This window comes from Cottoperca gobio, chromosome 20, assembly GCF_900634415.1.
Source record: "Cottoperca gobio chromosome 20, fCotGob3.1, whole genome shotgun sequence".
In the NCBI taxonomy this organism is placed as follows: Eukaryota; Metazoa; Chordata; class Actinopteri; order Perciformes; family Bovichtidae; genus Cottoperca; species Cottoperca gobio.
Genome location: NC_041374.1, coordinates 8,413,195 through 8,426,056, shown reverse-complemented (window position 1 = coordinate 8,426,056; position 12,862 = coordinate 8,413,195). Strand labels below are relative to the sequence as shown.

At 43.9% G+C, this 12,862-nt stretch overlaps 1 protein-coding gene across 4 annotated transcripts in view; it reads left to right on the top strand.

Annotated features, from left to right (window-relative positions):
* Window positions 1-12,862, top strand: part of ncoa2 (nuclear receptor coactivator 2) — a 66,598-nt gene that overhangs the window by 11,068 nt on the left and 42,668 nt on the right. For 3 of the 4 annotated variants that reach the window (XM_029457924.1, XM_029457925.1, XM_029457922.1), the window contains exons 2-3: window positions 3,909-3,991; window positions 12,455-12,553. In XM_029457924.1, the coding sequence (XP_029313784.1) occupies window positions 12,474-12,553 (80 nt within the window). In that variant the 5' untranslated portion in view covers window positions 3,909-3,991; window positions 12,455-12,473. The remainder of the gene's footprint in view (window positions 1-3,908; window positions 3,992-12,454; window positions 12,554-12,862) is intronic. The other variant, XM_029457923.1, reaches the window with a different exon arrangement.

Here is a 12,862-nt window from a genome sequence, read left to right as displayed (position 1 = left end):
ATTGGTGTTTAGCCCTCCAGTGACCTGGACATAATGGTCGATTTCTAGCACATGAACTATCTCCCCTTTGTCCGATCTGAACCTGATTAGCCGGCTCATTAGCATTGTTAGCCCAGCCTGGGTGACAAAAGCTTTTACTGAGCTGGAGCAGAAGGAAGGGATTAGAAGTCCTCCCAAAGTTTGTCTTTACAGCGTTTCTGCTCAACATGATTGATCTGAGGAGCGCAGCACGATCAAAGTCGCAAGAACTTGGAGGTGAAACCCGCTGCCGTCATTTAGTCGCTCAGTTTAATGTGTTTTTCTAACCCTAGCTTTCTAAGTGGTATTATTGTTGGTGCTGGATCTTTTCTGTTTTCCTCAGAACTACCAACAGCGCAGGACACACTGCCTTTACAGATCTACTTGTTCATATATCGTCAGCAACATGGCTACTGTTACTGTCCAAAGCGATAAACCGTAAGAATGGAAAAATAACGTGGACACCTGATCTCAGTGTTGTGATAGATGCAGAGGGAAACACCCGGTAGTGTTAATTAATATCAGATAATTTTACTGACTGATCTAACTTCGTAGAAAGAGAGTTTTTGATCAGTTGTTTCGTTACTTGACGGAGCTACTGGAAGCTATTGTATAAGTCCGTGGCTCTTATTGTGAAGGGGAGATCGTGACCCGGTGGCCGACTGAATTGCACAGTGAAAGCGATGTTTGCAGGGAACCAAGCGAAACACTAATGGCGTCATTATTCTACAGCCATTACATTGTACGACCAACATTAACTTCATAATGATACGTTAAAGCAAAAGAACTTTGCTGTTGCCGCTTTAATTGGCTTCAGTCTGTTTCAGGGGAGCTTGAACTTTTACCCTGATGACCTTTGACCCCCATTTAAATACCAACAGATGCTTGGACTGTGTAGTTGTAGTGTGTATATTTCTTTTGCTTCTTCTACCTTTTGTTTCATATTTGTTTTACTTTTTGAAACAGGCTTCACTTTAATTTAATTTGCAAGTGTCTTCATTGATCGTGTCCCGTCAGTATTCAGGGTAACATGAAGCAGAATGAAGCTGCTGAAGCTCAGTGACAGTCTTGGCAGCGTTGTGTGTTTTTGTTTCACTTACACCATGTGTCATTCACTTGTGTGCCAAGTAGACTAGCATTTCAAGGATGGAAGCTCCTCCAGTGTTTCCTGAGGAGGTCTTCTGCTCCAGCGTGTCTGGAGATTATTTGCACACTTGCATGCCGACATGTGTGCACGTATACTTCTGGTTCGACTCTCCACTGTTCCTGCGTCCACTGATTCACCAGCGGGTCCGCAGCCCGAGCATCACTGCAGGTGTTGGCACTGCTGCTCTAACATGTGACAGGAGCTTTGCTCTTCTACAGTGAATCATGGCTGCAACTCAGGATGATTTTCATTATCCGATCATTGAAAATGCCCCCCCAGCTTCAAGTCCCAGGTCTTTAAATGTCTTTTTGTGTCCAAAACCCAAAGATATTAAATGTATTTGAGCTGCAAGGTTTAGTGTCCTAATCGATTAGTCAACTGATAAATAATAACCACCTATTAAATGAATATGTTTGGGTGTTGGACACAACAAGACATTTAAAGACGTCACGTTGGACGAGAAACTGAGATGGACATTTTTCTTTATGAACAAACGATTGATCTTGAAAGAAATACTCAAATGAATGATAAAGAAATAGATCATTAGTTGCAGCCTCTCGGGTTAATATGATACAAACTGCAGGAACTCTGTATTTATATTTATATACCTTGTGATTCATTTCTTCATGTCGTGCTGCTGATTGATTTTTCCGAGTGGATTGATTTCACTATCGCTAAGTGGATCTTTTAAGCAATTAGATGTTTAAACAAAGACAATACTCATCTCATTGTAAAAATCTATCTCTTGGAAGTTTTTTAATCAAGTTTGTCGATTTTAAAAATTAAATAAAAAAAAAAAAAAAAAAAAACAGTTAAAGCCGCTCGCAGTGCGTTCACGTGCCAGGACTGAACATGTGACGCCATTAAAGCTCCAGAGGATGAGAACTTGGAGCCGTGCAGGAACAGGACGAGGGAAAGAGGAAGGTGGAGTTAAGACGAGGTTATGAAATGTCAGTGGAAAGATGAGATCGACCGAAGCGTTCGAGACAAATCAGCTGTTTTATACTTTTACTGCACTCGATGATTTGCCCCAAAACGGGTACAAATCTTTTGTTAATACGTCACGTTTAAACATGTGCTCCCCGTCCCCGACTCATCACATACTTCAGATGTTTGTGGTGTCACCTTCCACATTCTTCTAGTGCTGGACTTTACAATAAGGCTTTACTCTCCAGTTACGTCAGCGCATGACATCCCGAGAGTGCATTCCTCAGCCGGCTCACTTGGCAGGTATTTGGGAGGAATCACCGAGGCCAAGAGGAGCCGGCTGTCTCTGCTTTCATCAGGCTGCACCGGAGCAGCGCCGTCCAGAACGTGCCCGTCCAGAACGTGCCGAGTGCCTCAGGTGGTGTTGCTCATCCAAACAACTTCACACTCCACGCTGCACGTCGTCAGATCCTCAGAAATACACAAACCACAAACGGTTTGTTACCATTAGATTAAAAAATCTATTCTGGATTCAGAACGTCGGGCTGCAGCTCCTCCAGTCCGTGTGTGGATAAGATTATGAAGCTTTTATATCTGAAGTTATATCAACCGAACATTTGTTACTAAAGTTGTAATATTCTCAATTCTCAAAGTTGCTGCCTGTTACATGAATGTAATTAGCAGGGTCAAGCTAATTTACTCTTTATTTCTCAGAGACGGAGAAATAAAAAAATGGATTTTTAGAAGTGAATTAACCCAGAACTGTGAACAGTGTTCAGTTGGATGCTGAGCAGGCGAGCTCTTCTACACAAGCCTTCCTCTGCCAGCTTTTTCCAGCACGGACAAATTACCAAAACGGAATCTTTTCTCCTGAGTTACCAGTTGCATTTTCTAATTATCCAAATGGGAATATGATTTAAAATTGAAACTTTTCTCCTTTCTAATTAACTGCGTGCCGTGATTAAAAAGAAAGTGTTCCACGGTGTAATTTGCTTTGAGCTCCCCGAGGAGATGAAAAGACCTTAACTTGCAGCTAACTTAATGCAAACAGTTAGCGCTGTTTAAGTTTGAACGTTAACAACTAATAATACAAAGTGCAGCCTGCTGTGTTGAACTGGCTTCTGTCTAATCAGCAGTTCTCCAACTGTGAAACTCAGTAAACATTACTCAGTGGTGCCTGACTGTGAGAATCCAAGTATCATTTACTTTGTTTTATCTTTTTTCTATGCAGATTCACTGAAGGAGTTTACAGTAATTTAGCTTTCTGTGCAGATTAATGATTAAACATGAACAGCAGGATGTGAAACATCTAAACATGCAGGACCGTGTGTGTGTGTGTGTGTGTGTGTGTGTGTGTGTGTGTGTGTGTGTGTGTGTGTGTGTGTGTGTGTGTGTGTGTGTGTGTGTGTGTGTGTGTGTGTGTGTGTGTGTGTGTGTGTGTGTGTGTGTGTGTGTGTCTCTCACTGGGGGGTCGGAAGTCAAAGGCTTTGGAATGAAATATCAGCATCGTGCAGCAATGCACATTTCCTCCGATATCTTGCATGACGATGAACATGTCATGTTTTACATGTAACCTCAGTTGATGTGGTTTTCTGATTTTGCAAAGTGAATGTGTGGATTTAAAAAACCTCAGGACAACAGCTGGCATAATAAAATGTTGATTAACACATTGTCGAACATACTATAAATGAATCATTTCTGCATAGTTTTAAACCATTGTTTAAGGAAATAAACAGACGAATCGATGATGAAAACTATTGTTGGTTGCAGCACTAAATATATATTTACGTTGCTCTGCTGTGCTTGCTCTCCGCAGGGAGACGTGGACGATGCTCAAAGGTTTCCTGGCGTTACTGTGTTGCAGCGATGGCCTGAGGGACTCTCTGGACTGAAAGCGAGGTGAGGAGCGAAGCCACAAGCTTCTCCCCTTTTTTACGCAACCGTACTGTGCAATGTGTCAAACACTCTCCAGTCCAAACACACAAGGACCAATTGTGCAAAAACCACACGTCTAAAATTAATTTCTTATTTTTATTATTTCCGATCATTAAAAGAAAGACTTTTTGTCATGTGTCCATAAACGCAACACGTCGCCTCCTGCAGTGGTTGTTTACTGGCTTGTGTCTGGGGGAGCGCTTCCTTTACTCGCCTTCACGGCTGTTTTTAGCTGATTTCTCATAAGAGAGGAGCGCTGATGCTTTTGATATGAAAACCTTCAGGCATCTTTCCACTGCCATCAAACAAAAGCCAAACAGTGAGAACTTTGCTCAGGATTCAGTTTCAAAGTGTTTTAGTTTAAGGATCTCCCTCACATATTACTGTGTGAGGTGAAGTCTGTCTCATTTCCACACAGTTGTTGCTTGACGGTTCTTCTTTGCGCTCCGGTCGTGTCCAGATCCATCCAATAGTCCCGTTGGTCTGCAGCATTCATCCATCATGTGTTCTGTGAGCTTGTGTTACATTACGAGGTATTGTTCAGGCGGTGTTGGCCAGCATGTGTCTTTTAGAATTACATGCAGTGCCAACAATTCTTACAACACCATATTTCTCAGAGTAATGTTTTGCATTAGTGGGGTTTGGATGCAGTTTGTTGAAATTAACTTTAGTTTTATGTGCTGAGCATTTGTCCCGCTGTACATGTGAATATATGCACCTTTCTTTGAGGTCAACTGCCAAATACTTATACATTTTTTCCCCTCAATATGAGTCGTCTAATGTGGAGCGCCTGTTCATCTCAATATTTTTATTTTCCTACAAAATAAAGCCGACTCAGTGCAAATGTAGCTTTAAGTTGACCTGCAAAAAAAAAAAAGTGTTCTTATTCCAGCAGCAACATTTCAGAGGCATCGTGCAGCTAAACAATTCAGATTTCTAGATTTATTTATTTGCTTAATGTGTTTTTCTTATGTTTCTGTCCCTTCATGTCGGACCCTGACTACACTGACTTGTATCTGTTACTAGAGGAGTTGTTACATTCCTCTTCTGGTGTCTGTTCACTTAGATACAATCTAAAAAACCAAACAATCTACAGAGAAACGTGAAACTCCAGTTTACAGCACAGATTAGCAGCGTGAACGTTTGGACAGCCAACATGTTCGAGAGCAGTTTTTGGACGTGGAGCTTCATTTCACTATTTGCCACAAATCCCACGATATGATGTTTCACAGTAACGCTGACTCAGACGACATAAACAAATAGAAGATGCTCACGTCACTCTGACATGTCTGCTCGTCCTTGCCCATCGTGCACAAACACACGGAAACATGTTCAATCGCTCCGATGTTAAACAAAATGCTAATCTTAGTATTTTCACATTTAGAACGTGTGTGCAGGGGAACCTTAAACCAGCTGACGGTGTGTCTGCATCAGTGATTTGAAAGTGCTGGCTGGTTGTTTGTGCCGCTCCACACTTTACTGGCTCACAAACCTGTGAATTATGAAGAATATTCAGAGCAAAGCACAACAGGGTGTTTGACCAGAGCAATAAGCCAAGGATCACAAATGGATATGTGGCAATTGTGACATCTGACATCTGAATCTCCTCTCAGCCGCAGATCAATGGTTGAGTAGATTGTTGTGGAGAGGTGCTTATTTATACCAGTTAATCAATTCTCCATCCTTAGCCTCCCCGTCTCTCTCCCCCTCAGTGCATCGCTCTGACAGCCAGAGACCAGTGTGGTCATTACCCAGAGAGCCCTCCCCTTCCCATCCTGCGACATCCTGAAGTGACTGCCAGTGTTAAAGATTCATGAGCGCGATCAGCTTTCAGTAAATGGGGGAGGCCTGGCTCCTGGTTGCATCCCGGCACTTTAGAGCCATTACCCTGCAGTGATTGTGGAGAGGAGCTCATGAGTGGTAGCAGGCAAGGTTCACATCTCTGTGTCTGCGACGTGCACAGCGACGTGCACAGCGACGTGCACAGCGACGTGCACAGCGACGTGCACAGCGACGTGCTGGTGTGTTTTCATCAGATTCTCTGCACATGTGAGTTTAAATGAAGTAAATGTGCCTTTTGTAAAATTAACTAGTGCCTTTTTAAATGTAATTTAGCTTTACAAGCCGCACCGCGCTACAGCTGCACTGATCACATTTAGTCTGTCGACAGAAAAAAATAATCAATTAATCATTAGAATAATCTTTATGCAAAAACATTTTTTTTTCAGCATCTCACATTTGGAGATTTCCTGCTGACATTTTACAGACCAAACATGAATCTAGAAAATGATTCAGCAGATAACGACAATAAGTGTTATTTCCTGCGCTGCACACACACATAGTGAGCGTGAGGACGGTGCTTCACTAAACTCTTATATAACGTCGTTCTGAGCTTTAGCTGTGATGTACATGGACGTAAAGTCACATATTCTGTGAGCTGAACACAGCGTCACACACTCGGTGAACCTTCTCTGTGGAAAAGCCTGTGACCCATTTCTGTTCTCTTTGTTTCTCCATCGTCCCTCGCCGCCGCTGCGCTCTCGTTCTCTCCCCGCCATCGATCCGGCTCCTCCACACCTTCAAGTCTCGTTAAAATCCCCCCAAGATTCAAGGTTTCAAATTCACACTGCTCTTAATCACGTTCCATCTATCATCACCCCCGATCCACACCTAATATCAGAACATCTGGTTCAAGGTAACAGCAGCTGTCAGCGGGGCCAGAGTTCACTGCCGACCGCTACCCAAGATGCACTCTGGTGAAATTGATATTGTTTTTAAATACATGTTTGCCTTTAACGCCATATGACGTGGTTCCAGCATGTGTGTGTTTTGGCTGGCTCAGCACTTCTCACTCTGGCGAATATTGAGATGTATCCCCCCCCCCCCCCCCACCCCCCGATTTCCTCCTCTGTTTGGGGGATAGACGCCCGTGTTGCAGACCGGCTTCATTGGTGCGCTCTTGTTCTCCATTTCTCTCTCGGGTCCTGTTGTGCCAAGAAGCCGTGTGAGGACACATTACACACTAGCGAGACATTGTTCAGTGCCCCCCAGTGGTTTTCTCTCTGGAAGGGGCCTCATTATTACAGTGCAGGAGACTTCAAACACTTCCTGATGCCCAGCACTCTGACTTCAGGAGCTCTAGGTGTGTCTTTATAATCAAAGCCCTGCTAACCCACATGATTACAGGAGTCGCCCACTGGCACATGCCCACCCCCCTCCCCTTGGCATCACTCACTGATTCCCCCCCTCCCCTCTGCATCCGTTTTCCCCCTCAGTTATACTGTGACTCAACATTCAGTGTTTTTAAAGCCCCCCCCCACTCTGTGGTTCTGACTGAATTCAGTTAAAGACAACTGTAGTAATAGAAAGAGAGAGGGGGGGGGCATAGCTGTACAGGGTTCACCACACACACCAACAATAACACAGAACAACAACATGTTATAACTAATAGTTTGATTCTGATAATAGTCAAACGACTTCCTGTCTCTTCATCAACACTTTTCATTGACTCCACTTTATGAGTGAAAGATGTGAACGAGGATTTAAGAAAAGACTGTGTTGCTGCAAGGCATTGTGGGCCGTCGTCATCTCCTTTCCTTTGGTAAAGGTCCAGTGTCCCCTGTGAGGAGATAGGAAAGGAAGCATTGAGTCAGGAACCTTCCTAACGGAGAGTCTTTCCACGCTGGACGTATGAAATCCAGAAACGTGGACAATAGCTGGATTCTTTCATCCCGACTTGTTTAGAGTCGTGCAGCCAGCACCACCGTGTCCCCATGCCGATGACATCACTGGAGCTCGACTGCACAGCTGGAGGATAATGAGCCTGTGTGTCCTGTTAGGTGAAACGCTTTGTGTCACCAGACAGCCTGACTGCTGCACAGGTGCAGTTACAAGGTTTAATTTGTTTGGCCTTTGGGGCACTTATTGCAGCACGATGCAGCTTGTGTACAGGTAGCAGCAGCTGACTTTGACGTTGTCGCCGGTCCTCCGGCAGCTCCTTGTTGTTTCTGCATTCCTCCCTCCCCAGACTGGTTGGCTCCGGCTCCGTCCTGGAGAGTCTGCTCTTGTGACACCTAAGACTTAAACAACGACACACACCTATGATCCCTCAAGTGCACCTCGTGCTTTCAAAGTCAATTGATTTTTAAAACTTTAACTTGTGTCTTTTTCACTGTGTATTTTGTTCTTGCTTCATTAAATAAGCTTTTTATTACGTGGATCCTGTTACACAAAGATAAAGTAGAATATTTCATACTTTGCTTATGTCTTAGCATACTATGGAGTCCTGTTATTAATTTAGTTTAAGTGTCTAATCGGGGCTCGACAGTAACGGTTGCCAGGTTGGCATCCATTTTTATAAATTGGCAACCACTTGGCCTTTAGTTGTCATCAGTGTCAGTAGATAATGATGCCAGCAAACAGCTGTTTTTCCTCAGTTCCTGATCAATCTTTTAAGCCACATTATTAAGACACATAGTATTTTAATCCGGCTATATAGTATGTATAAAAAGGTAACTCAAAATGGTGACCATATTGTCCAACCAAAAGCCTCTTTTAAACGTCAGTCCTGCTCACAGGAGATATTGTAAAAGGATCATTGTGTTGCTGAGGCAGAGTCGGGTTATGACAGTGGTTTAATAACGGGACTCTTCATTTAGCCCTGTGAGTCACACAGACCTGTGTCGAGCTGCTGCCAGCACACAAATATACTTCTACGTCTTTATTACGTGTGTTTGCGCGAGAGAAGAGCAGCGGTGTTCGCTACACGTGTGTAAGTGGAAACCCAAGCAGCACTTCAGTAACAAAACAAGCTAGCTGCTCCCATAGAAACAGAGTATGGATCCAACTTCCAACACTCGAGCTTTGCTTAGTTTTTGATGAGTATTTATTTAAAATCTGCTTTGCTTCATCTCGTCTGTGTGAACAATGATCTCACCCGTGGATGACGAACAGAAGGCGGCTCTCAGTGACTGATGGGCCGTACAGTATGTCTCAACTTACAATACTAATGAACTAAATGAGCCGACAGCTTGATGAAGTGCAAATTTGTTAAATGCCCTCCAGAATATGGCAATCAGTTCTGTATATAATGAGGTTACTTTCACAACCCCCACTTACCCTACATTGCTCTGAGTCAATGATATCTGCACGCTGTGCAGGTGTGCCGCTCTTATGCATGAATCTATGCTCTTCAGATTTCCCTCTCTGCATGATGGTTAAAGGTAATGCTCAGTTCTGATGTTGTATTGAAATATCATTTAGTGTCTTTAAATGCTTTCAGGTTGTTGTAGTGTTATAAAGGGTTAAAACACTGTGTAGTTTGCTGTTTAATTAAATTAAATGGGACACTAGTCTATAAATGTTCCTTTTTTAAATCTACAGTTTAAGATTGTAAGTGTTGGGAATCAGAGAGTTCCTCCTGAACGAACCTGACGGGGTTAAAGAGCTGAACGGTGTCTGAGTTGCTCTTGGTTTCCTTTTTAAATGACTCAGTTTAACGAGGTGAAATTGGTTGTTGTGCTTTTCTTCGTTAAGTGGCAGAAGTGCAAGTGAATAATTTATATTCATGTGTCCTGTCGAAGGTAGATTGGTATCATCATCATGGACAGAGCTCGGCCTCCATCCAGAGCCGTAAACGTGATTGTTTGTTCCGTTGTTATCTGTGTATGTGTGTGTGTGTGTGTGTGTGTGTGTGGTTAAAGACTTCATTTACATTGTTACAATATTAGAACAACAATTATGTTTGTTAAAAAGGATACATAATGTTCTGTAGCACATGGTGTGGAACGAGAGGACACTTTCTGTCCCAAACAAAGACATGGAAGCAACATGGATGCTGCCGTCTGTCTCTAATGTCCCCTCAGTGTAGGCTGGATGTTCAGGGATCCACAAAGCGACACCGCGTGAAACTGAAGTTACAAGCGGATGTTATGCATCTCCCTCACACACGCTCAGATGATCCATTCTTTTTAACTCTACAACACATCGTCCTGTCATTCAGAAGGTGGTCCCTGAAGGCTCCCCTAGTGGTCGGTGTTGACGTTACCTCAGGGACTGTACGGTGCTAACACCAGTGTCCAGCTGTGTTAGAGATCCCGGACCTCCTCCTCACTAGTCTGCCCATGTGAGGACCGGACCCCTCAGCAACACAGCTGGCCTGCCGGCCCTCTTGCGTTGCAGTCTGACTGTCTGTGTCGGTGTCATTGAGACGTGCCTGCTACTTCCAGTCCCTCTCTTTTTGTCTCAACGTGCACTGACCCGTCATTACTGCCATGTCAAGGAGACGAAGGCAACCAATCATATCCGGCCCGGCGGGACTCGCACAACCAATCAAGTCCAGAATCCCCATGGTAACTTGTGCTGGAAACCCAGGCAGGACCAATAGGAACGCAGAGTGCCACTTAGCTATGAGAGTTTTAATGGCCTGTTTCTGTTGTCATTAATAAAAGCACATAACCTCTGCTATGGACTGTTGCAGCTCCAGTGGGCAGCATGGCACGAAGACACATACTGCAAGGACACATGCACATGTCCACTACCGGTCCATACGCTGAACATGCTAACAGTCCAGTCTTACCCTTCAGTCTCCTCTGCCTCTCAGCCAATCACCACAGCTTTGACTTCCTCCGCCTGAGCACACAAACCTTACTATTAGCTTAAAGTAGGTCAGACTGAAGTTTGCATGGTCACTAGCTCCCTTTTTAGTTTAGCCTGCTTCTGCTAAGCTGGGCTACTCCTCCCTGCTCCACATTGTGCTGCGCTCTGTTCTGCCTTATGTAACGGCTGAGGAGTGAGCGGTGTGTGTCGCAGCCGTTTCCATGGTTAGAGTGTCTGAGAGTGTATCACAACACAGCGTGCTCCAACCTTGTGCACTGCGCTGGGAAGAAGTTATTTTCTAGGTTTCTCTCTCCGTAACGCTCTCAAAGCAAATGGCTGCAGATCACCATCTTACAAGAAGACTTGTCTTTCATGCATATATTTTTAAATGTCACCGTTTGTTGTGGAAATCGACAAGTGTTCACATCTTCTCTGCAGCAGATGTATCGTCCATTAGCTGCTATCAAACTTCTGTGCAGATGATGATGGTAATTAATAAGACATTACTTTGATCAATAATTGATCGTCTTTCATTAAGTGGCCTGAAGTTCAGCCTGCACTGACTCGCAGGAGCAGAATAAAATATGCTATAGATTATAGGTGTGGGGGGGTGCTTTCTTGTAAGAATCTTCTAATATTCTAACTTCCAAAAATCTATTTTTGGAAACGTTTATTTGTCCAAAAGCAGCGAGACATCGTTACTGATGGACATTAATAACACACAAAGTCAAAATACGTTTTACATGTGAGCAATTAATTCTTTTTAATTGGCATGTTTCTACAAATTTAAAGCAGCTGGTCTAAGACAATTAATCTTATTTATGTGACGGGCTGCGTTTTTTTTTTGTATAACCTGAACTTGTTCTTGAAAATGCAAATTGAGCCTGAAATAAATGTGAAATATTTTCACTTCTGAATCGACTCGTGACGCCAGGGATCGAAATGAGATCCACGCCCTTAGTATGCACGCTCAACATCTGCAGCTCTGCGTATATTTAGATTAGGAACACAACATGAATTCATATCATAACCTCGTGGCATTAAATTGCAGAGAAACCCAAGATGGCAGCGTGGGGTGTGCAACAGAAACAGCCCTCAGCCAGCTTGTCACTTTGCATCGCACAAAACAGTCCCAGCATGAATCTTACTTCCTAACATCTCGTGCTCTGCAGCTTGATTTCCAGACATTACATTTAGTGTGCGAGTAACACGTAATCCTCTACAGGTAGCGTGTTCTCGGAGGTCCTCTGTAAACACGTGTTGTGATTTATAAACCCGCTCTGCTCTCACTGTGAGCTTCGCTGGTATCGTGTAACGAATGGGCTTTTCTTGGTACATGGTGGAGCATGCAGTCTGGTGCTGTGGGCAAAGCGCTGTGTTCTCATTTCAGTGTCTCTGGGGAGAGCTGCGCCATCAGAGAGAAATGATTGAATCTCTTTCTCCGCTCCATTTTCACTAATTTCTCCCCGAGTGGATCAACCTGTGCCCCCAGCGCAGGGTTGTGTGAATGTGTGTGTTGTACGCAGATGTTGCCATGCTCACTCACCTACGATTTATAAGTGGTTTCCTGATAATTCTGCAGAGTTTGTATTCAATCCATCAAATTCAAGGATCATTTATTGTCATTCTGCAGCTCAGGGTTGTGCAGTTGTAGCCTGTAGTCCAGTTATGCTACATAAGAAAATGTCCTGTATGTATTTTTAGCCGCCATCAGCAGCTCTGCAGCTCGCTCTGTCGGTCAGTTGGTCCACAAACATTCCCCCACGCTTGCAGATATTGCCAATATGCGCTTGTTTTCTTACGTTTGGTGTCCGTGTGTTCTTCTTCCAGACGCTGATATGCATTGAGGATGAGTGGAGTCGGTGAAAACCCATCTGACCCTGCCAGGGCAGAGTCACGAAAACGCAAAGAATGTTCTGCCGGTCCCAGGTAAGACTTGGAACTCCTCGTGTCTGTAATAGTCGTGTCACAGTCGACCTTTCATCACTAGTGTTTGAGCCCACTGCTCTGCTACCCGTTAAACAAAGGTGATGGTTAAAGTGAAATCAAGCTCCAGCCACTAAAGCACAGTAACATTGTATTTAGGCAGAATGGCTGCTCTAACCCCGCAGCACTGTCTGTACAATAAATCTGCATAATTTATCCGTAGACAAGCACTCAAGAATGAGGGTTTTCTTTATTGATGCGGTGCTCCATGTTGGCACACTGAAGAGGCCGAGGGATACATTTCAAGCCTTA